The sequence below is a fragment of the Chinchilla lanigera genome, unplaced genomic scaffold (assembly GCF_000276665.1).
Source record: "Chinchilla lanigera isolate Chin_1 unplaced genomic scaffold, ChiLan1.0 scaffold00157, whole genome shotgun sequence".
Lineage (NCBI taxonomy): Eukaryota > Metazoa > Chordata > Mammalia > Rodentia > Chinchillidae > Chinchilla > Chinchilla lanigera.
In genome coordinates this window covers 751,652-775,029 of record NW_004955558.1, presented here as the reverse complement: position 1 = coordinate 775,029, position 23,378 = coordinate 751,652, and the positions used below count along the sequence as shown (strand labels likewise).

Here is a 23,378-nt window from a genome sequence, read left to right as displayed (position 1 = left end):
ATTTCAAAAGTTAAAAAACTTTAAAAACCATACTGGGGTCTCTTTTCCTTTGGCTTGTGAATTTTGGTTCCTTTAAGTAGGGCCCTCCATTCATAGAGAGGCTGAAATTTCCTAACTTTGGACCTAGCAGGGGAACCCAGTGGTCAAAGGCAGCCCCGGTTAAACAGTTCTGGCCTGATAGCCCTGGAGTCATTCTGCCTCAAGTGCCGGAGAACTAATGCTTTGCAAATGGAGCGCCACCTGGTGGCTGCTCGAACACAAGGCAAGGGACCGGAAGTCTTACCTCAGCTTCAGCTCTCTGTAATGTCCTCTGAGACAACCCGGAAGGAGAGTATTTCCCTGCGAGCTCCCCCAGAGGGATTTCTAAGTACCTACGAAGAAGGAATTTTGCTTTCTAAATCCAAGAAATTCCCTTTATTTCAGAGTGTGCATTCCAGAGCCTGGAGAGTCTAGAGCTCTGCCCGGTATCTTGTCCAAACATTAAGAGCTATCACTGCTTCTAGTTGAAAGAAAATCTGAATAAATGACTCCTAATTCCGCCATGCTTGGTGTAATCCCAGCACTAGGACAGACGGAGGCAGGAGGAATGCAAGTTGAAGCCCAGCCCTGTGGTCTGGATCTGGAGTGCCCACCAAGTCTCTCACGCGTCTCCCTGAGGTGGGCTCTGAAGGGTGGTTCAGCCGTGGATGTGTTGTAGTCAACTGGTGGGTTCACCCCCTGGCGAGTTCAGAAGCCAAGAGTGCCGCTGGGGGGAGGATGTGGGCAGAAGTGGTGGGACGCTGGGGCTGTGACCTGGAAGGGGCTATGCCCATCCCTGGCCTCATCCTGTCTGCTGCCTGGTCACCATGATCTGAGCAACTTTTCATCTGCCAGACTGTGGAGGACCACCTGGACGACTCTCCTGAACGGAAAGCGATTACCTCCGTTTTAGCTAAACCTGACCCTATTTCCGTGTATTGACATGTGCAGAGCTGGCTGGGACTCTTCCTTACCCCTTCAACTGGCTTTAAGCTTCGCAAATCCGTCCAGCTGAGATTCTGATGTGTAATCTTTGAGGCAAAGATGACAGGGCAGTGTTTCCCCAGGTCCTCGTAGCTCCCAAATAAAGCACGTGTGAGCCAAGGCGGATTGGAGAGCTGTGCTCCACGCTGTCAACTAGGATTGAGCCACAAGATAAGAGCTGTGACTTCCCAGGGCATAAAAGATCACACACCAGAGCTGAAGCAATGACCCCCAAACATCACATACTACCTCAGTTGTGTCATGCAGACTACTCTTTCTGCAGATCCTTCTCTCTGCATATGGCAGAGGTGATTTCAGGCCTCCTACCTAGCCCAGCTCACAGCACTCACCTACTTCCCGCCATTCTCAGTCATGCATCCTCAAGCCACTTCCGTCTTCAAAGTAATAAAATCCAGGTTTGGTCCTGGGTGAAGGCCTTGGTTTCAATTAACTATCATCGTAGCTAGACTCAGGACCCCTTTGATGGCCCTCCATTTTGGATATCTTATTGTGTCTTTATTTATACCATCAGCTGCACTGGGAGTGGTAGATTGGAATTAACTCAATAGGATTCCAATAAATTTTCCAGGGATTACAAATATAAACTTCCAAGTCTGCAACAAGGACCAGGGAAGGGCTCACTGCTTCAGACCCTGCCACCTTGCCCTTCCTGCAGTGGAACTGGCTGACCACTAACTGAAACATGAGCCAAAACAAACCTTTCCTCATTTAAGTTGTGGCATCAGTCATTTTGTCCTAGTGATTCGAAAGTGACTAAGATATTAGTAGTAAGATTGGAATTTGAACCCACGTGGGCATTAGTTGTACTAGTTCTCTAGATGAACAGATTGAATATAAAATACATGTATGACTATACAAGGGACTTATTTGACAAGGTCACAGGCTCAAAAGTAGAAAAGTCCCAGTAGCCATGTGCCAGATCAAGGAAGGAAGATTCAAACATGGCAGTCTGCATGGCGACTAAGACTGAAATCCTGGAACCTCTCTGGTGTGATCTGTGTTGAAAGGCTGAAGGGTCCAAGTTGGAAGCCTGAAGTGTGTGCTGGACAGCTGAAAGAGCTGGAGAACAGTGGCCAAAGTCAAGGGTGAAGACTGGAGCTCCTCTGGAAAAAAGGAAATATGCCTTTGTTCTCCAAGCTACAGACCTATTAGTTATTGCCCCCCACATCTAGGGTGGACCTTCCCTCTCATTTTGCTGGCTTATAGGTCAGTCATTCACAGACTCACTCAGAACTTACTAATCTGCTAGGTGGCTCTTACTAATGTCAAGTTGACATATCACAATTAATCACACCCAGTCTGGAAAATTGAGCAAACTAGCAAAGTTCTGTCTCAAAATAAAAAGTGAAAAGATGCTGGGGACTTAGCTAAGTTTAAGGGCTCTGAGTTCAATATCCAGTACTGAAAAAGAAAAATTCATAATCTTGGAGTGCTGATTTCTCCTCCTATTTCCTATTCCAGCTCCACATTCCAGCTAGGTAACTGTGCTCCCATAGTGGTTTACAGCAGATCTGCTCCACCAGCATCAGTTTTTCAAATAAGAATTAGGACACCATGGTTTCAAGGCACCTGGGTCATCAAGGCTGGTGCAGAGCTCAGAAATCTGAACTGACATATAGAATTTGTTCAAATTCCCTGGCCTCTCATATACAGTCAAGTTCAATTGAATACTCTCTTTAATAAATAGCGGAGTGTTATGGCTTATACGTAGATGTCCCCCAAAGCCTCATGCAGTCATAGGTGAGGCTCTTTAGAGGTGGCTGGGCCTAGAGTGTGTAATTCTGGGATTAAAGGTATGATGCTGAGACTGATTTGTGATTTGATACTGCAGTGAGGGGTGCCCCACCCTGGGTGTGACTGCTACCTGCCCTAAGGGTGGGTAGCCTGCATAGAATATAAGAGACAGAAAGAGGGTTGCTGAGGTCCCTGCTTGTTGCTTACTGCTTTGCTATTTTGCTGCTTTGCTGCCTTTTGCCTGTCATGAATGGTTTCTCCTCTGTGATGCCCCTCTGCCATGTCACCCTGTTTTGGAGTCAGGCAACCATGAATCAAAACCTCTACAAGTTATGAACTACAATAACCGTTTCCTCCTTTGACTTTGGGTGTTGGATATTTTGTCTTAGCCATGAGAAAAGTAATTAAGACACAGAGTAAGAATTAAGATGAGACTATGAGAATAAGAATTAATTCTAGGCCTTAGAAATGGAGATGTTCTATAGTCCACAACCCAGGACAAATGGTCTTTGCTTCCCCTGGAAGGAGGGTGTGGGCAGAAGTCGACAGAGCAAAACAAACCTTGAGAGGAAGGCTGGTTTCTGAAACACTGGGTGCGAGATCCTTGGAAATGACCTGAGTCCTAAGGTGGGAGTTGTCTGCAATCTCAGACATTGCTATTTTGTTCTCCTGAAAGAAGAGGTTCTGGGGAATGAGTAGCAGAATCAATAATTAGAAAGAAATCTTTCATCACCCTTCCAACTTCTGTACAAGTAGTGCATCAACAAAAAAAATCAACACAACCAAATCTGAATGAAATTTGTGCAAATATGCAGAGAACACACAAGAGACCTTGAGGTCATGGAAGGACAACCTCTGAAAAAAAAAAAGCCAAGTTTTCCCCCATTAGCCATGCCCTTTATTCTCACTTCCTCTGGTTCTGACACTGATTTCCTATCTCAAGTTTTACGTTCATTAGTGACCAAGTGGCTACTCTTGACTGGTGTGTTCTCCAGTTAAAGTTACCAGGTTGTGATGTTGGCATGCTGATATTGTTCTTTTTTTTTTTTTTCTTTTACTATTCTATTTAAAATAAAAAAAGTTACAATCCAGGGTAAATTTTGGATGATATGGTCGGGAGTTTAACTAACTAATGATGGGGATTTTACATGACTCACACAGTGGTGATAAAATTCTTCACCCTTCAGAATGTGATCTGAAGCTATATTGGTTGGTCTCTGTATTAATTATTGCTACAAAGCAAATTGCTCCCCAAAGTTAGTGACTTGCAACAACAGGAATATAATTTTTTTGTCCATTATGATTTATATGTGTCAGGAATTTGGGAGTGGCTTCAGCGGGCATTTCTGAGGTGGGGTCTTTAAGTTTGTTATGCTTGATGCACTGTGTCAGCCTGGGGAGTCTAGAGGCTTAGCTAAATGATTCAGCAGTTTTACATCCTGGGGGTGAAAAGGACATACCCTTCCTGCTCTAGGATGTTCTTTGTGTTCATCCCGAGCCTGTGCAAGAGGAGGGCACTGAGATGGTGTGGATGTGGGTGGATAGCCTGAGTACAATATAAGGGAGGAAAAGAGACTTGCTTCCCCGCCCCTTGTCATCTTGCTGTTTTGCTGTTTTCTGCTACCTTGAACTGGTGCCCTTCTGCCGTACCACCCTGCCTTGGAGCCAGCTGATTATGGACAGACGCCTCCACAAACTGTGAGCTAAATCAACGTTTCCTTCCTTAATTCTGGATGTCAGGTATTTTGTCTCAGCAATGAGAGAAAAGTAACCAAGCAAAGTTGTATCTATCACCGGTGGGCTGATGTTCAGTCATCAGAATGATTGACCAGAGCTGAAATACTCACTTTCAAGTGACACACTCAAGAGACGGGATCTCTACAGGTTGTGCTCTTCTCCACCTGATACAGTGTCTTCCCAGTTTGTCACTTCTGTCCCATTGTCAACACAGGCAAAAATCCCCTCATCTCTGCAGCAACGGTTGAAAAGGCTGATGCAACAAATATCGATTTTGCAGTAACAAGAGAGAGCATGCCAGAGAGGAAAAGATGCCAAATATCCCTCACCAGGAGCCAAGGGAGAAAACTACCATTTGCAATGGGTATAAGCCAGTGTGGCTGCCATTTCTCAAGTCAGTTCTGCCTGCCAGTCACAGTCCCACATCTTCGCCTGCCTCTGATCTCCCCAGCCTTAATACTGACTAAGCATTTACACTGCGTGACAGAAGAAGCAGCCCAGGCTTGGAGGGCAGAAGGGACCTGACTAAGCTTGTCATTCTTGAGGGGCAAAGAGAGATTGTGCTGATGGACCCCACTTAATCACCAAGACCAATCTTCACGTGGAGACTCACCCCTCCTGCAGAAGGCTACATATTCCTATGATGCTCATTTTCCCATGACCCATAATAATAATTTGGTCATTCTACCTTCTCCTCAAAGCTCGGCGCCTCCCCTCCCACTTTTCACAGATGATGCCCTGGCCTCCTGCCTCAGGGCACCCACTGTCCTGCGTGATCCAATGCTCTGTTGTTGGACTTCATTTGTGTGACCGGAAAAGCAGTATAACCACCAGCTGCACACAGCCATAGGGAGTCTCTGAAGCTGTAAATTTCCTGAAGGACAGGCAAGGCCTTCAGAGAACAAAGAGCTTCCAAGCCGAGTCATGAAAACAAGTTGTCCCAGCTCCCAGAACACAAGGTGCTCAGGCAAGCCATAAAAAGTTGTTAGGCAGAGTCAATGAAATTGACATCAACCTCCTGAGCGTATAAATAAGCATGCTAAGGTGGCTGAGCAGTTCTTTTCCTCCCAGCCAGAGAGAGGGCTCCACCTGACCTCAGCTTCTTGTCTCTTTTATTTCTCCATCCTCTCATCGTCCTTCCCCCCTGGGAACTTTGAGAGCTGCGTGGGACTCAGCACTCAGCCTCCAAACTTCACCCCTTCCCTTTCCTCAAGTTCTTTCTTCCTTCGCTGATCTCCTCTTTGCTGATCTCCTCTTTCTGAACAGCATTGTACTTTTGTTGTATTCTGTCTTTCCCATCAGCACCCCATATTCTCTTGAATAGGCGGTTGGTTCCCAACATTTTTGGCAACAGGAATTGGTTATGCTGAAGACAGGCTTACCAGGAGTGGGGTATAGGAAATGGTTTCAGGATTAGATTTTCTTAAGGAGCACTCAACCTAGATATCTCACACGTGCAGTTCACAGCAGAGTGCAAGCTCTTGCTGATTTGAGAGGAGGCAGAGCTCTGGCAGTAATGGAGCAATGGGGAAAAGCTGTAAAATCAGATGGAGCTTCACCAGGTCACCTGACACTCATCTCCTGCCACATGCCACAGTTCATAACAGGCCACAAACTTCTGGAGTTTGGGGACCACTGCTCTCAAACTTCCTAATCTTAAAAATTACTCTACAACTGTGCACTATTTTTCCATTTCCAACCAATTCCTCAGCTTTCCATCAGAGCAAAACATTCAGATTCAAGTGAGTTTCCTGTATTCGCTTCTTCCTCTTGCATTTCTCTACCACTCACACCACAGGGTTTATTGTGCCCAGCTATCCATGGAGCACACCCCGGTGAGCTCCACAGCTCCAGGCATGTGTCTGTCATATGGACATTCCACTGGCAGTTGTCCTTGCCCTGGGTAGTTCCAGCCCCCAACCCCTGGTTGAGAGGGACTCTGTTTTAATACACTCAGCTGAAGATATAGGGACAGAGGTAGGCAAGGATGTAGGAACTGGAACCAACTGGGCAACAGGAAAGGAAGGCTCCATGTGATTCATATGACTACAAGAATATACTCGTGGGCCTGGGGATTTAGCTCAGCGGCAAAGCACCTGCCTGGCAAGCGCAAGGTTGTGAGTTCGGTTCCTGGTACCTGAGAAAAACCAAAAAAAAAAAAAAAAAAAAGAAAAAAGAAAAAAGAAAAAAAGAATATACTCGTGTGGCACCTGTTTTAATAGCATATGGGGAGTGGCCTGAGTGCTTTCAGATTCCAGACCGTCTATGATTTCCTCACCCTCAATCCTTTGTGGGATACAGAGGATGAGCTATCTCAGATCAAATGCCAAGGAACTGGGTGTCCAGGCCTCTCTTCTCCAAATAATCAAAATAAACAGAGGGGACATACTGAGGTAAGAAGGATCAGTAGTGAACAAGTAGAGGTAGAGATGACAGGGAAAGAAATAGGGACCAGAAACACAGAGACAGGAAAAGGAGGCAGAGAAGTTCAGACAACTGGACAGGGCCAAGCACCTCCACACAGCCACCACTGTGAAAATGAATTCCATATTCACCACTTTGTGCAAGCTGTTTTGTAGGATTCTAGAGTGGGAATGTTTTAGTCTTTATGAAGTTTTCAGTATCACCTACAGTTCAAGAGCACTGTGGAGGAATACGAGAAGACAGATTCAGAGACAGAGGTAAAGATAATCAACTTAAAGTCAGGCTCAATACTTTGTCCCGATGGGTGTGTTTTTAATAACAAGTGGTGAACAGTTATACTTAAAAAATGCTTGAAAGCAAGGGCATTTATGGCTTAGTTTATGAGAATTTTGGAGGTGGGTGGTACTTGTGAAGTTCTACCTGAATAATTAAATAAGGAACCATGCTGTACTTTATCACTCTCAATTTCTTCCTGAAATCTCATTGCTGTAAGATAGCTGTACAGCTTCTATACCAACTGTAGCATCCCAAGACAGGAGAATAAGGTGCAAGAGGGAATGACTAATGATTTCTAATCAGAAATGAGATTGGTTCAGATTTCTGTTTTATAAAACTTTCTTAGTGGTCATTCATAACAGACGCATTTTGGAAGCTTCCCCAGGGAGGAAGGGCAATGAGAGTGAATATGAGTCATGAAGAAGGCAAAGTCCTGTTGGAGAAATAAAGTGAAAAGAATGGCAGAGGATGCTAGTAGGCGTGGAGGAGAAGGGTCAAAAGCCAGGAGAAAACAGGAGGCCAGTGATTCCACTGAGTACTGCCGAAAACATTGTAAAGTGTATCTTCTTGCAGTTGGGCTTTTGAGTTGCTCTTGCCTGTTCCCCATAATATCTTCCCTTTACTAAAGCTTATATAGGCTTTTTTTCTTGCTCTCAAATGGACCTTGAAAACAGTTCAGCTGCCAACAGGTGTAGGGTTGTGCAGGACTTGCAGGGATTCTCTGCACTTAGTTGAGCCCTTATACCTCTTCCTTTAGGTGTTCCCTGGATTAGGCAATCAGGCCATGCAAGAGTGGTAGCCTACTTTGAGACTTCCTTATTTTCTAAATACTTTGTGCCACGTATCCTTGCTTGGTCCATTTTGCCCACCATGGTATATTAATCAAGGTCCATTTGAGAGCAAGAAAAGTATTCCAGGGCAAAGTCGACTGTAAAGTTAACTTCTTACAACCCCTCCGGGATGTTTCTCAAGACACATTTTGAGGCTTGTACTAAGACTAGAATTATTCTGTCTTTGCCCACGTGGGACAAGGAAAACAATGTGTGGCTACCTATGTCAATGGCTGCAACATGCCAATCTGTTACCATGGAAACCAAAGGTATATTTAAGGTGCAAACAAAGAAAGGCCAGCCGCCCATGTTCCTGACCTGCAAGTTGGGGATGAGCAGTGACAGATCTAAGTTTAATAAACTCTGTTTGCCCTAAATAGAGCCCTTCAGTCCTCTGTGGAATTCATCCTGTTTGCCACTACACTAGGAAGCAGTTCTGAGCAGGACTTAAATTAACCAATTGGCTTTCCATGTTTACTTGTGAGTCTGTCCAAAGCTTAGACTCCTTGTCTGGAGATAGTGGCAGACTCAGTAAGTGAACCTCTGTGAGTCACTGACCCCTACTGAGTCCTGTAATGGTGGGTGAAGCTGTGAAGCCTCAAAGGATAAGTCAAGGTCACAGCTAAGTACACCTGGCTCCATCCTCAACTAAAGACTGTAGCCTCAGGAATCTCATTCCTGGGTGGAAACATAGCTCTCCTAAATTAACATAATACCTTTCCTGGAGAAGTCTTTGAGTGGTCCCTGCCTTTCTTGAGTATTCCCCTTCTTTGTTCTGATAACTAAATAAATATGAGCCCCCCAGAGAAGATCTTGGTCTTAGCCTCAAGAGAATCTTGAATTCTGTGAGGGTTTTGATCCTCCTGGAGCCCTGAAATTATTCCATTTGTCTTTTTTATTTAGCCTTCACTTCCCACTTGTTTGGGAGATTGTGGACCTGATCTGTGTGCCATAACTAAGGGATAATGTTAACTTGAGGACCACATTCTCTCTCTCTCTCTCTCTCTCTCTCTGTCTGTCTGTCTCCTTTCTCTCTTTTATGTGTGTATGAGTATATAATTGTTGCAAAGCATGAATAGTTGTGCATAAATATTGTCTCTAGCCTAGTAATTAGAATAAAAACTCTATCTCACATTTGACATTCTTTCTGCATGACTCTCTCCATGTTTAATGTTTCAACCACATTTCAGCCAACAATCCATAAATTCCTGTCTCCAGCTGAGACTAGATACATCATTTTGGGTTCACTTCAGGTCCATCCCCAGCATTTTCCTTTATCACTATCCACCATAACTCTATGTTATGCCAGAAATTGTGCCCCACAAGATCCACTGTCTTAGAATGTGACACATAGAGATAATTCCTTCAAAGAGGAAACTAAATTGAAGTGAGGGGTTTGGGGTGAGTCCTAACCTAGTGTCACTGGTGTACATAATGGAGCAGAACATTATCATGCAGCCTGCACAAAACAAAGACCATGTGTCCACGGTCCAAGGAGAGAATCCTCAGGAGAACCAATCCCACTCATCCTTGATCTCAGAGGCTCAACTTCCAGAACTGTGACAAAATCAATTCCCATTATTTAAGCATCTCTATCTACAGTGCATGTTACAGCAGTGCTAACAAACTCAACTATTTGCCTTTTCCTTGTAGGCTGCCATCTCAACCATGACCCCCAGGCCCACCCAAATACTGTGATGGAAATTTTGCAAGAAGTTGCCACAAAATGCTTTGTCTGCTCTCCCACTGAGAGGTAGAGTCTGTACCCTCTTGTTGTGGATAGGACAGAAGGGAGTTATAAGACACCCAGCTACTGTTGGTGGAAGACTGGAAAATTGCTTAATGTGGAAAAACTCACACTTGGTGTCAGAAGTATTGTTTAAGTAGAGAAGTGAGTTTTTGATTAACCGATATCTGTCTTTTGCTGCCTGCTCCTTCTTATATTCGCTCAGTAATTATCTCTTCCATTTTCCTGACTGCCTGAAGATGACAGAGCTGGTCACCTCTTTCCTGGACCCTGGTATTGGCAAGATGGACCGTCTGAATCTCACAGATGGTTGGAACTCAGAGAGCATCCACTCATGCACATTTCTAAGAATCTCCTCACAATATATTTGTAAGGAACATGCAATTGTAAGGAACCTCCAGTTTCTGTCACCTTATTGGTTCTGGCTTCGTTGTCCCTCCCTCTCTTTCAATAAAGTCTTTGCTGGTGGCCAGAGGAGAGCCTGAGTCACTCCACAGGAAGCCAGGAGCCTACCACAGGAAAAGGACTGCTGGTGGTGGTAAGTTACAGTCTCACAATTTAAAAATTATTGTTTGAATGCCTATTATATAACAGACAATTCCTTAACTCTTAAACAGAGCTGTCTAATATCCAATTTACCGGTCTGAAATGTCTACTAAAATCTTGACCCAGAATATATTGAATGCAAAATGCACTTGGTCTATTCAAAGACTGAGTATGAAAAACAGGATGCAAATGATCTCATTAATAATTTTTATTTTGACTGACTTTTATTTATTTTTGGAGATAGTAACTCACTCAGTTGCAAGGATGGCTTTGAACTCTCCATCCTCCCACCTCAGCCTCCTAAGTAGCTGAGATTACAGACATGTGCCACCACATCTGGCTTCATAATTTTATTTTGGTAACATACTTCAGTGATATCTTTTTGATATGTTGGGTTAAATAAAATAAATCCTTTTCTCAGAATTTTAAGCTTCTCTTCTAACATGGCTACTGGAAAATTGTGTTACCTGTGTGCCTTATATTTGGGGCTCACATTACATTTCTGTTGAACAGTGTGAGTAGATAGAGGGACAGAGCCCTGAAGGAAGTGCACTGTCTTATAGTTTATGAACTAGTTTGGCAGGTATTAGAAGGCAGAAAATGAATAAATTACAATAAGCAGAAAAAGATACCTGATGATACAGACTGGGGAAGTGTCTGGGGAAGTGGCTTTATATTCTGGGTCAGATCAGATGTCTTGGAACATAAGAGTTAAGCCAAGGCATGAATATTCAGGAAGAACCAGGTGAGAGAAGCCCAAAGGGGTAGAACACTGTGAGCAGAAGGGAACAGAGAGTGCAGAGTCTCTGAGATGGCAATGAGTTGTACATACACAAGGGGTTCAGTGTGAACTGAGCATGGTGGGAAACACCTGCGTGGAGGGATACAGAGAGAGCTGAGGGGCGGCCTGGGCAGGTAGGGAGTGCTGGTTAACTGAGTTAAGATGGAGGTGCTCGGGGGCTGGGGATTTAGCTCAGTGGCGCAGCATCTGCCTGGCAAACGCAAGGTTGTGAGTTCAATTCCTGGTACCGGAAGAAAAACATACAAACAAAAAGATGGGGCTGGGGATTTAGCTCAGTGGCAAAAGCGCCTGCCTGGCAAGTGCAAGGTCATGAGTTTGGTTCCTGGTACCAGAGAAAAACTAAAAAAAAATACATAAATAAACAAACAGAAAGATGGAGGTGCTGGGCACACTGAGAAGAGTGCTGCTATGATTCTCTCTCTCCCTCTCTCTCTCTTTCTCAGTTGTAGCTAGGGTCACTCTATCATTTCTATAGCACACACTTGCTTGTTAAGCTTTATTTCTAGACATGCTTTTGCAATGGAGACCGCTATGAAGTGGTTTTGAGCAAGATTTAATATTAACCACTTGGTTTTCCACGTTTACTTGGGAGTTGTCCAAAGCTTAGGCCCTTTTCCAGAGATGGGCAATGGACTCATAGTAAGTGAACCTCTAGGAGGCACTGGTCCCTGTTGAGGCCTGTATTGGCCTGTGAAGTTGGTACACCCCAAAGGACAAGATAAGGCCACAGTTGAGGACTTTTGGCTCCAACCCCAATTAATTAATAGAAGACTGTAACTACAAGCACCTCACTGCTGCAGTGAAGGCCTTCCTGGAGTTAACATAGTTCTCGTAAGTTAACATAAAGTATTCTTGGAGAAGTCCTTAAAGGGATTCCCAAGTCCTGCCCAGATTCCTGCATTTTCTTCAGTATCACCCTCCTTTGCTTGAAAACCTAATAAATATGGGCCACCCACGGAAGTCTGGGTCTGAACCCAGAGAATCTTAAATTTTTTTAAGAGAGTTGGACCCTCCTGGAGCCCTACAATCATTTCACTTGTCTCATTTATTTAAGCCTTCACTGTCCACTCATTTGGGAGATTGCAGGCCTGATCAACCCTCAATAACTAAGGGTTATTAACCCAATACTCTTGTTTGCTAATTTGCCTCAAGATTGCCCTGTTCTTATTCTCTTGAGCAGCTGGGATTACAGATGTGTGGCACCATGCCTGGCTTTAATGGAGTTTATTTGTCCCTTCAAACATTATTTGGCTTCTTTATAGAGAATGGGTTTTAACAGAGGTAGCAGCAGGTAGTACCTTATTTGTGTGAAAAAACTTGTTTGTGAGGTTAGCAAAAACACAGGGGGCAATGGACATGTTAGTAGACTGGAGACAATCCCTGCTGCATGTTCAATATATTCAGGATCTACAGGTATAAGATTGGATTGCAGGGTAAAAGAAAAGACAACAAGAAGTAATTTCTGCTTGGATCTTTGACAACTGAATATTCAAGTTTGGAGGAGAGATATTGTCTTGTCTGGGTGAGTGGGATGTTATGTTATGTCTTATGATATGTCTTGGATTCCCACAAATAAGGTACTACCTGGACATGATGTTGAAAAAGCCAGCAAAATGCCTGGGCTCTAGTGTCTGACTGGTGAAAAAGAGAGAAGGTGATGGCTTCTCCATAATATTATTATGGTGACTAACTGTGAACAAGTCTGTAGTAATTGTTTTTACAGGCCAAAGTGGACTGCCGTCCTTCTACTAGTATGTACTATTTAAGTGACCTTCAGAAAGCTAGCAATTTTTCTGAAAATCAATTTATTCTTATGGAAACCAGAAATGGTGAACCCTATGGAGCAATTATATAGATCAAACTAGATCCCCTCTCCTCAGACAGCAATCATCACAGGGCTGGTCTCTAATGAAATGGTAGCAAAACTTACTACTCTGCTACTTGTTATCACAAAGGATACTAAAGCTGGACAGATTCTCTGCATCTCACACAAGATATCAGTTAGGGAAATGAAATGCACTGTGATGCAAGTCGTGATAGGGATGTCTTTGTGGCGTTCCTCTTGCACTGAGTGAAGAGGTTGCAGCATGTTGCAACTCGAGCCATCATTTCAGAGGCTCTTCAATCACACACTCTAGGCAAATGCTCACGCTAACTAAAATACTATCCAGATAATAGTTCCAAGACTCTCACAGTGAGCAGGCATGATTACATGAATCTGGGGCTGAAAGTACGTGAAGAACCTGCTGGAAATTTTGCATGGAGTCATGGGTAGAAGCAGATTTGAATGTGCTGAGTCTGAGTCTAGCTCTGTCCTTACTATGTGACCTTTTCCTGTGAGAACATTTAAGAGACTTTCAATTTTACAGTATTCCTGGGCACCAAGTTTGATAAAGTAGACCCTTGCTTGGAGTGGGAGCTATACTAGGAGGTGATTATAGGGTCTGAATAGGGAATGCTGTAAGATAAATCCACACCTAACAAATGACCTTTGCTGAAATGTTTCAGGTGTGGGCAAGACGGGAGGCAACTTCTCCATCACTCTAAATGGAAGCAAAGAGGTGAGTTATGAATCAGCTGGTTACGCTGCTCTGTGGATATTCCCATTGGTGGTACTCACAGTCACTTTTGTCCTCGGTGTGCTGGGCAATGGACTGGTGATCTGGGTGGCTGGATTCCGCATGAAACACACAGTCACCACCATCTGCTACCTGAACCTGGCCTTAGCCGACTTCTCCTTCACTGCCACCCTACCTTTCCTCATTGTCTCCATGGCCATGGGAGAAAAGTGGCCATTTGGCTGGTTCCTCTGCAAGTTGATTCACATCATTGTGGACATAAACCTGTTTGGAAGTGTCTTCCTGATTGCTCTCATCGCCTTGGACCGCTGTATTTGTGTCCTGCATCCAGTGTGGGCCCAGAACCACCGCACCGTGAGTCTGGCCAGGAAAGTGATCCTCGGACCCTGGATCCTTGCCCTAGTCCTTACCTTGCCAGTTTTCATCTTCTTGACCACAGCAAATGATCCAAATGGAAACATATACTGCACCTCCTCCTTTGCATCCTGGGGAGACACTGTCGAGGAGAGGCTGAAGGTGACCATCACCATATTGATAGCCAGAGGGATCATCCGTTTCATTGTTCGTTTCAGCATGCCTATGTAAGTGGTTGCCATCTGCTATGGGCTCATCGTGGCCCAGATTTGCAAAAGAACCATGAAAACTTCCAACCTCTCCTTTTGGGTCCTCACTGCAGTGGTGGCTTCCTTCTTCATCTGTTGGTTTCCCTTCCAACTGATGGCCCTTCTAAGAACAATATGGCTCAAAGAGATGTTGTTAGAGGGTAAGTACAAAACCCTTGGCAGCCTGCTCAGTCCAGCAAAATCCCTGGCCTTCTTCAATAGCTGCCTCAACCTGGTGCTCTACGTTTTTTTTGGCTGGGACTTCCGGGAGAGACTGATCTGCTCCCTGCCTATGAGTTTGGAGAGGGCCCTGGGTGAGGATCCAGCCCCGACCAGCGATGTGGTGACAAATTCTGCTCCACCTAACACAGAGGTCAAGTTGTAGGTAGTGTGAGGAGGATCTCAGGTTTATCCTTTGTCCTACCCTGATCTCACTTTCAGCTTTATCTCACTTTGAGTCATGCCCTGGAATATTTGCTCTGAGAAAACACTCTTGTGTCCCCTAATTTGTGGGAAAGAAATAGGAAACAAGTTGCTGTTGGTGTCATTTCATTTTTGTAACCTCAAGCTGTACCTGAGCTAAGTGTTGGTGGAATAGAACTACAAGAGAAAATGAATGATGTGTCACTCGATTTTCTTAGAATGACTGTGATGATGTTCATGTAAAAACTATAGTTATTTTAATCTCCTTAATTTGTTTGCTTGACATCAAACTTATAGTAGTCTCCTAAGTGAAACATAGTTGGGAGCTCTGACTCTATTTTCTTTATGTTTAGAAAAATTCACCAGTGTAAACAACAGATTTCCAGGTGTTTTTTTTTTTTTTTTTGAGAAGGCTTTTAATAACAGGTTCAAATTCTTTCTTTCTTTTTGTCTTTTTTTGAGACAAGGTTTCACTATGCAGTTCAGGCTACCCTTGAACTCCCTTTGTAGCCCAGGCTGGCCTCAAGCTCACAGAGATCCTCCTGCCTCAGCCACCACACTTGGCGCAATTATTTCAATAGTTACTGGACTATTCTTCTTTTCCTCTTTCAGTTTTGGTGCATTGTAATTATTAAGAAGTTTAATCACTTTATCAAACTGTGGAATGTATTGGTATGAAAAGTACAATCATGTACAGAACTTAATATGGTTTATTTCAAATCATGAGCATGTCAGCTCTCTGAGATTCTGTTCGGTATCATTCCTGATGGATCCTTACTCCCTATGTGTGAAATAGTGACTCTTATATGTATTGAATTAACTAACCAACAAATATTTATTGAGTTAAGGAATCAATAATTAATTTTATCACCTATAAAGTGAAAATTGTTACTTTCTACTTAAATTGACTTCTAGCTTTACAACATGATCAAGCTCCAGTTTACTAAACTCCTACTTTGTGTATTAAAGTATTTATAATTATTCCTGTGGCTTAACTTTTCACGAATAGCTCTGGTTTTGACTTTCAGTTTCATGTAAAAAACTGAATCACTGTTGTCTGATGGCTCTGTTTTTAGATAAATCTACCCCTCACAATACCCTTTTTCTTCTGCAAATAACTAGTGATAAATTAATTTTCATTGTGCAATACATTTCCCCAAAGAATTGGAAAAAAACACTCCACATGAATGACAACCCTGTCCCAATTTCAATAGCATACATACCCACAAATATTTATTGTAGAATGTTTATAGTAGACCCAAAGTTTCAACCATCCAAAAATTTACACCATAGAATAATATATCGCTATAGCAAATCACTGTACACCAATAAATATGTAAAGAATTATACCTATATTATACCTATACCTAATTATACTTAATTATAATTATACCTAATTATAATTATACCTATATTATACCTATATAGGTATCTAGGTATTAAGTATTATACCTATATAAGTATTATGTTTTAGATATTAAATTGAAGACAGAAAATAGAAGATATTCTAGTTAAACAATATGATTCTATACATATATAAAATTTTAAATAATAAATAAACTATGCCTTCATAGACACATGAGTAGGGAGTAAAACCATGAGGGGATGCATTAGTTACAGTAATAGTTAAGATAGGTATTACAGTAAGGAGGATGAGGAAGCAAGCATCTCTGTGGAGATATTATACCCAGTGGCTCCAGGAATGCTGGTGGTGATTTTTTTCTTCACTTGGGCAAATATTTATTTTCCAAAATGTATTAATCTCCATGTTGACCTTTTATTCTTTTGCATATGTGTAGGTTTCTTATGTTCTACTTTTTAAAAGTTAAGAAGAATAGTAAAACCAGATTCACGTCCCTTTTCCTTTATAACAAGAAAGTTGCATGCCCTCTGAGTTTTGGCTGGTTGAACTAGGGCTCTCCATTCATAAAGGTTCTGAGATTCCCTAAATTTGGATCTAGTAGGGGAACTGAGGGGTCAAAGGCAGCAGCAAGTAACAGTTCTGATGTGATTGCCCTGTTTGTCTCAAATGCCAATTAAAACTAACTCATTGGAAATGGAGCTCCAACCTGTGGCTGCTCAAACACAAGGCAAAGAAATAGAAGTCTTTTTTCATCTTCAGCTCTCTAACATCATTGGAGACAACACCAGGAGTAGGAGACTATCTCCCTCTAAGCTTCCCCAGAGAAAATTTTTAAGTAAATGTGAACAAGAAATTTTGCTTTCTTAATCCTGTATGTACATTGCAGAGACCAGACACAGGAGTAGTGATGCGGAAGGGTATATCTCCCTACTCACTCTTTCCCTTCTCTCTGCTTCCTGATCACCATGATGTGAGCAGATTTCTGTTCACCAGAGCCTTTGACCATGCCTTTCCTTTTATGGAGCTGGCTAACCATGGAATGAAATGGGAGCCAAAATAAATCTTTCCTTCTTAAGTTTTGAGTGTCAGTTATTTTGTCCCCAGGATAAGAACGTGACTAAGACAGATATTGATACTGAGAATAGGTTTCAAACCCACATGGGCACTAGATGTGTTAGCTGAGTTCTCCACAGGAACAGATTCAATATTAAACATGTGCATGATAACACAAGGGATTCATAAAGCGGGTTACAGGATCACAAGGGAAGAGTCAGAGTGGCCATTTGCCAAATCAAAAACAAGAATCCAAAATGGTCATCTGCACACTCAAGACTTAGAGGATCCATTAGCATTTAAAGGTCAAAGACCTGGAAGCTCAGTGCAGAGTCAGTGGTGTCAGTCTGTGTTCAAAGGCTAGTCCGTATAGGAAGGCTCAAGGAACTGCAGACCAATGTCCAAAGATATTGGGAAAGACCAGAGCATCTCTGAAAAAATCAAAACACATCTTTCTCTTTGAATTTTTATTCCATTCAACCACAAGTCCGTTGTTTGGTGCTTCCCTGTATTTGGGATGGGTCTCCCCTCCTCGGGTTTCTGGCCCATGTGTCAGTCTTGCACATATACACCCAGAATTTACTAATCTGCCTGGTATTTCTTACTCAAATGAAGTCAGCGTATCATAATTAGCAGTCACAATCCACCTCTTGTCAACTTGTCATCCAAACACATCTCTTAAACCAAGTGATCTCCAAATAAGCAGAAGCTTATAATTATGCCTTGTATGGTATAACTTGTTGGGGACCACTACAAAGTGTCTCTGAGCAGGACTTAATATTAACCAATTGGCTTCCTGTGTTTACCTGTGAGTTGTCTGAAGCTTAGGCACCTTGTCTGACAAGGAGACTGCAGCTGAGCACGTTTATAGTTAATTGGGGACTCTCCTGTTTGTTCTCCCACTGTAAAGGCTATCACTGCTTTCAGATGAAAGAAAATCTATGTAAATGATTCATAAACCCACCGAGCTTTTTGTAATAACAGCATTCTGGGATGTTGAGTAGGAGAAATGCAAATTGGAACCCTGTTTTGTGATTTGAAACTGGAATGTCCCTCAAATCTCTCACATGCCTAGAAGGGCAGCTCCAATCCCAATTAACTATAAGGAGACTGCAGATGCAGTCCCCACACTCCTACAGTATACACCAACCTAAAGATAAGGTAGTTCTCCTGACTGACAGAATTTACTACTTGGGGAAATTTTTCCAAGGTCCTGTGAGATTCCCGCATTTTCTTGAGTATCCTCTCCCTTTGCTTGAAAGCCCAATAAATACAGGCTGCCCAGAGCAGTCTTTGTCTAACTCAGAGAATACTGAAACTGTAAGGGAGTTAGTCCCTCCTGGTGCCCTAAAATCATTGCTTTTGTCTGCATTTATTTAAGCCTTTGTCATCCGCTTGCTTGGGAGATTGCAGGCCTGATCATCCTGCAATAACTTAGGGTTATTTAACCCAGGTTTTGATATTTTAAATATCCTAGGAACAAACAGAAACTAATTCTGTCCCCAGAACAAAAGGCAAAGTTTTCCTTTGCGTTCTGCTGTCGTTCTATTCAGTGTGACAGGTCCTCAGAATGAGGTGCCCACAGATGAAAAGAAAAGTAAGAGAAACAAGAAAAACAAGAGAGACAAAGTTCTGGGGTCAGGGAGCTTACAGCCTCTTGGACTGCAGCCTCCAATACCAATTTCAGCCACCTTTTCTTGAGCGAGAAGCGAGGGCATAGCTAGTACAAATGGGCAGATACCAAACGTTTTAGCAAGGATAATTAAAGGGTTATCCTCAACATATAATCCTACACATGCCTGTAATCCCAGCACTGAAGAGCCTGAGACAGGAGGATCATGAACTCAAGGCTAATCCTCGTTGTATAATGAAGCCTTGTCTTAAGAAACTTTAGCAAACAATAAATAAATCATTGTGTCCTCAATGCATTCTAATCAAAGAATGTCCTTCACATTGTGCTTACTCTGCTCCTGATATTCCAGAACTTATGTAGATTTAATAGTACCAACCAACCTTAATAATAGGGAATGGTCATACAAGCAGATGCCCTAAAGGATCTCCTGTACTTCAAATATGTTATTCTGTTCTCACTTGTATTTTAATAGTCCAGTTTTTTCTTGGTAGTCTGGATCAATCACCCCTGCCAACACAGTAACTCCCCTTTTAGCTCGTTTACTCAGAGGAAGGAGGAGCCCAAAACGACCAAGGAGAAGACTTAGCTTCCAGTTTAATGGGATCATTGCTGTGCTTTCTGGTAGAAGCCCCTGCCTTCCAATCCCATCCCAGAATGAAGACTTCTAGGTTAGCAGAGCATGCGGTTGCAGGAGCAGAAAGTAAACATTTTGTTAGTGCATCACTAAGGGTAACAATGAGTGGTTCAGGTCCCACTTCCATTCCTTGACTCCTGGACCTGTGAATCCTGGCTATGGGAGAAGCAGTATTATATTTTGGCTGGTGATTCAAAACATATGCAGCCTTCTGGAGGCCCTTGCTCTAGCTCCAGCAAGGTGTTGCCACCTAGCTGGTGCTGTAATCGCACCTTCAACAGATGATTTCACCTTTGTGTCAACCCAGGTGCTTCTTGGTGGGAAACATGGTAAGACCAGTGGATTCCATGAGCATGAGCCCATTGCGGCACTTCATCAGCCATGAAGTGGGTTCCTCGGTCAGAAGCAGTGCTATGTAGAATACCATGATGGTCAGTAAGCACTCTGTAAGTCCATGGATGGTAATTTTTGTAGAAGCATTACATGCAGGGAAGGCAAATATGTACCCAGAAAAATTGTCTACTCCAGTAATTGTCTGTTCCAGCACTTCCATTTCTATGGTGGAAGTGGTCCACTATAATCAGTCTTCCACCATGTCACAGGTACATTATCGCAGGAACTAGTGACATATTCAGGACTCAGTGTCCAACTCTGCTTTTTTCAGAATGGGCATTTAGCAGCAGCAATAGCTGGGTCAGCCCTGGCTGTCCATGTTGCTGGGCCTATGCATGACCTCCATCGCTGCCACCATGATCATTCTGTTCATGAGCCTATTGGACAATGACAGGGGTGGCTGTGGGAAAAGTTTGATGGCTTGTTGCAGACTGTGTAACCAAATCCACTTGATTACAGCTTTAAAGTCCTATTCTGCTGTGGTCACACTTTGGTAAGCATTCACATGGGACAAAAACGACTTCTCTCCCATTCTTTGCCCAAATGGAGAGATTTATCCATACACCTCTTCCCCAAATGTCTATGTCACCAATTTTCCTATCATATTACTTCCAAGTCCCTGACCATGCAGGGAGACCACTGGCTACAGCTCGTGAATCAGTATGTAGTTGCACATCTGGTCATTTTTTTCTCCCAAGTGAAATGTGTGACTGAGTGCACCATCCAAAGTTCTGTCCATTATGAAGATTTTGCTTCACTACTGTTGTTCTGGGATGTCCCATAGTGGGGTTGTAGTGCTGCAGCTGTCCCCTTCTGGGTGTTCACAACATAATGTGTAGAACCATCAGTAAGCCATGTCCTTGTTTTCACTTCATCTGTCAACTGATCGTAGGGATATCCTGAGTCCTTAAGTGCATATCAGGAAGACAAGGCAGGGTAGCAGGAGTATAAATTGTGGGCACTCAGGCTACTTCCTCATGTACTTGTATCATCAAGATTGGCTTGTTTCCTATAATACAGTATCACTTCCTTTTGGTAGTGGACTATTGCTGCATGCTTCCAACTGTTATCAGACTGAGTAGGCCTGATGACACACAATTTATTAGGGGTGTCTCAGGTCACATGGTAACCTTGTGTCCCACGGTCAAACATTCAATTTCCACAAAGGCCCAGTAGCAATACAGAGCTATTTCTCAAAGAGAGTAGTTATCTGTAGATGGTAGCAGAGTTTTTCTCCAAAATCCTAAGGCCGTCAGCTGTGATTCACTAAAGGGAACCACCAGAGGCTCCAAACAACATTCCTATTAGCCACTGACAGCTACTGGATATGTTGGGTCATGTGGACCAGGTAGCAAAGCAGCCTAGATCTGTTGCAGAGCCTTCTTTTCTTTTGCTGCACTCAACTCTAGCAGCTTTTTGAGTCGCTTGGTAGATGAACCATAGTGACATAACACAAGTGAGGAATGTGTTGCCTTCAGAATACAAATAGGCTCATTAGACAGTGTGTCTCTCTTTTAGTTGTACAGGAGACCAGATGTAGCATGTTATTCTTCATTTTAAAGGCTTTCTCTACATGCCCAATGTCAATGGACTTCTAGAAATTTCATTGACATAGAAGGATTTGAAATTTTGCTGGAATTATTTGCAGTCCTTTGTCATGGAAATGCTTTACCAACAAGTCCAGAATGGCTTCTACGTCTTACCTGATCCAGTGAGCATAATGTCATCAATATAATGGACCAGTGCAATACCTTGTGAAAGTGCATGATGATCAAGATCCCTGTGAACTAAGTTGTGACACAGAGCTGGACAGTGAGTACACCCCTGTGGTAGGACAGTAAAGTGTATTGCTGATTCTGCCAGCTGAAAGCAAATAGCTTCTGGTGGGCCTTGTGGATAGGTATAGAAAAACTGATACCTGCTAAATCGATAACTGCTTACTAGGTATCAGAAAAGAGATACAAATCTGATCAAGCAAGAAAACTGCATCTGGTACAGTAGCTGCCATTGGAGTTTCCACTAAATTAAACTTAATCAACCATCTTTCTCCAGGATTTATTCACCTTTTTCATAAGCCAAATAAGGGAGATAATTGCCAAAATGATAAGGGCCTCTACCTCCCTCTGTATTTTTCAAGTCCTTGATTGTGGTACTATTCTCTGCAATTCCTTGAGCGATGTGATATTATTTTTGATTCCTATTTTCCCAGGCAGAAGCAACTCTAATGACTTGAATTTAACCTTTCCACCATAATAGCCCTCACACTGTAGGTTGGGAAACCAATATGGGGATTCTGCCAAGTACTACACGTATCTAGCTCAGATCTGCATTCTGGAATTGGAAAAATGACCACAGAAGGATTTGCGGCACACTAGACTCACTTTAAGTTGAACCTTAGTTATCATCTGACTTCCTAGCCATAGTTAATACACTACATGTTATTATGTTTAAAGTATTTGCTCATGGCATGAGATATTGGCATAAAAATTTTTCCAATAATAATACTACTGACCTTCCTTTTTAATGAACTAAGAGATACTAATAGTACAAGTAGGTTGCATTTTTTCTCTTTTCTCTATTGTCTTTTCCTCTTATGCCCATCCTAGTTACTTTTGCCTTTTGCCTTTTGCAAATTTTCTTCCCATTTCACAATATCTATTGTATAGTTTTAAACTTACTCTTTCAGTTTCTCACACCAGGGAGACAATACAATGTTTACACATGTGAGTCTGATTTGTTTAACTTATGAGTATAGCCTAAAGTTACACCTATTTACCTATAAAGGTCCCAAGTTTATCCTTTTTTATGGTTGAGTAGTAATCCACTGTATAAAAATACTAGATCTTTTTTATCCATTCCTCAGTTGATGAGCATATGGGTTGTTTCCAAGATTTAGCTATTACAAATTTTGCTGCTGTAAATGTGGCTGCTCATATATCGTTGTGGTGTGATGTTTATAATTATTTTGAGAAAATACACAAAAGCGAAATAGCTGGGTGAAATGAGACCTCAAATCCTAATTTTTTAGGAATCTCCACACTGATTTCCACAATGGCTGTCCCAGTCTGCACTTCCACCAAGAGTGGAGGACTTCTTTTACCCCACAGCCCCTCCAGAGTTTGTTATTGTGTGAATGCCATTTTTTCAGGAGTGAGATGTAATTTCAGTGTCTTAATTTTCACCTCTCAAATGAAAAGTGATGTTGAACATTTTTCACATATTTATTTGCCATTTGTATACTGGAGAAGTGTGTTTTCATCTCAGATGCCCATCTTTTGGTTGGGTCTTTCAATATGGGGTCTGACTTTTTTCAACTCTTTATACGTTCTAAATGTTATTTGTCTGAGGGACAATCGGCTAAAAATTTTTTCCACGCTATGAGTTGTCTTTTCATTTTGTTAGTGATTTCTTTTGCTGTGGAAAAGCGTAAGATGAGATCCTAGTTGTTGACTCTTTGAAGTTATTCCCATGAAGTTTGGGTTTTGTTTATGAAGTCTCTGCCTACACATATGTCTTCAAGATTTCCACTTACTTACTTTCTTTTCTTTTTTTTCTTTTTTTTTATTTTAAAGATAAAAG

The 23,378-nt window shown here is 42.5% G+C and overlaps 2 protein-coding genes across 2 annotated transcripts in view; both read left to right on the top strand.

Annotated features, from left to right (window-relative positions):
* Positions 1–10,010: 10,010 nt before the first annotated feature.
* On the top strand, positions 10,011–15,130 carry LOC102004649 (N-formyl peptide receptor 2-like). Its single transcript, XM_013508846.1, is given in 3 exon segments — positions 10,011–10,080; positions 10,163–10,309; positions 13,628–15,130. Coding segments are annotated over 3 exon segments (1,275 nt in total). The 3' UTR covers positions 14,686–15,130.
* The window catches only part of LOC102007473 (N-formyl peptide receptor 2-like), a 35,636-nt gene continuing 26,670 nt past the window's right edge, over positions 14,413–23,378 (top strand). The window contains exon 1 of the mRNA XM_013508869.1: positions 14,413–14,461. The gene's annotated coding sequence lies outside the window, so the exon portion shown is untranslated. The remainder of the gene's footprint in view (positions 14,462–23,378) is intronic.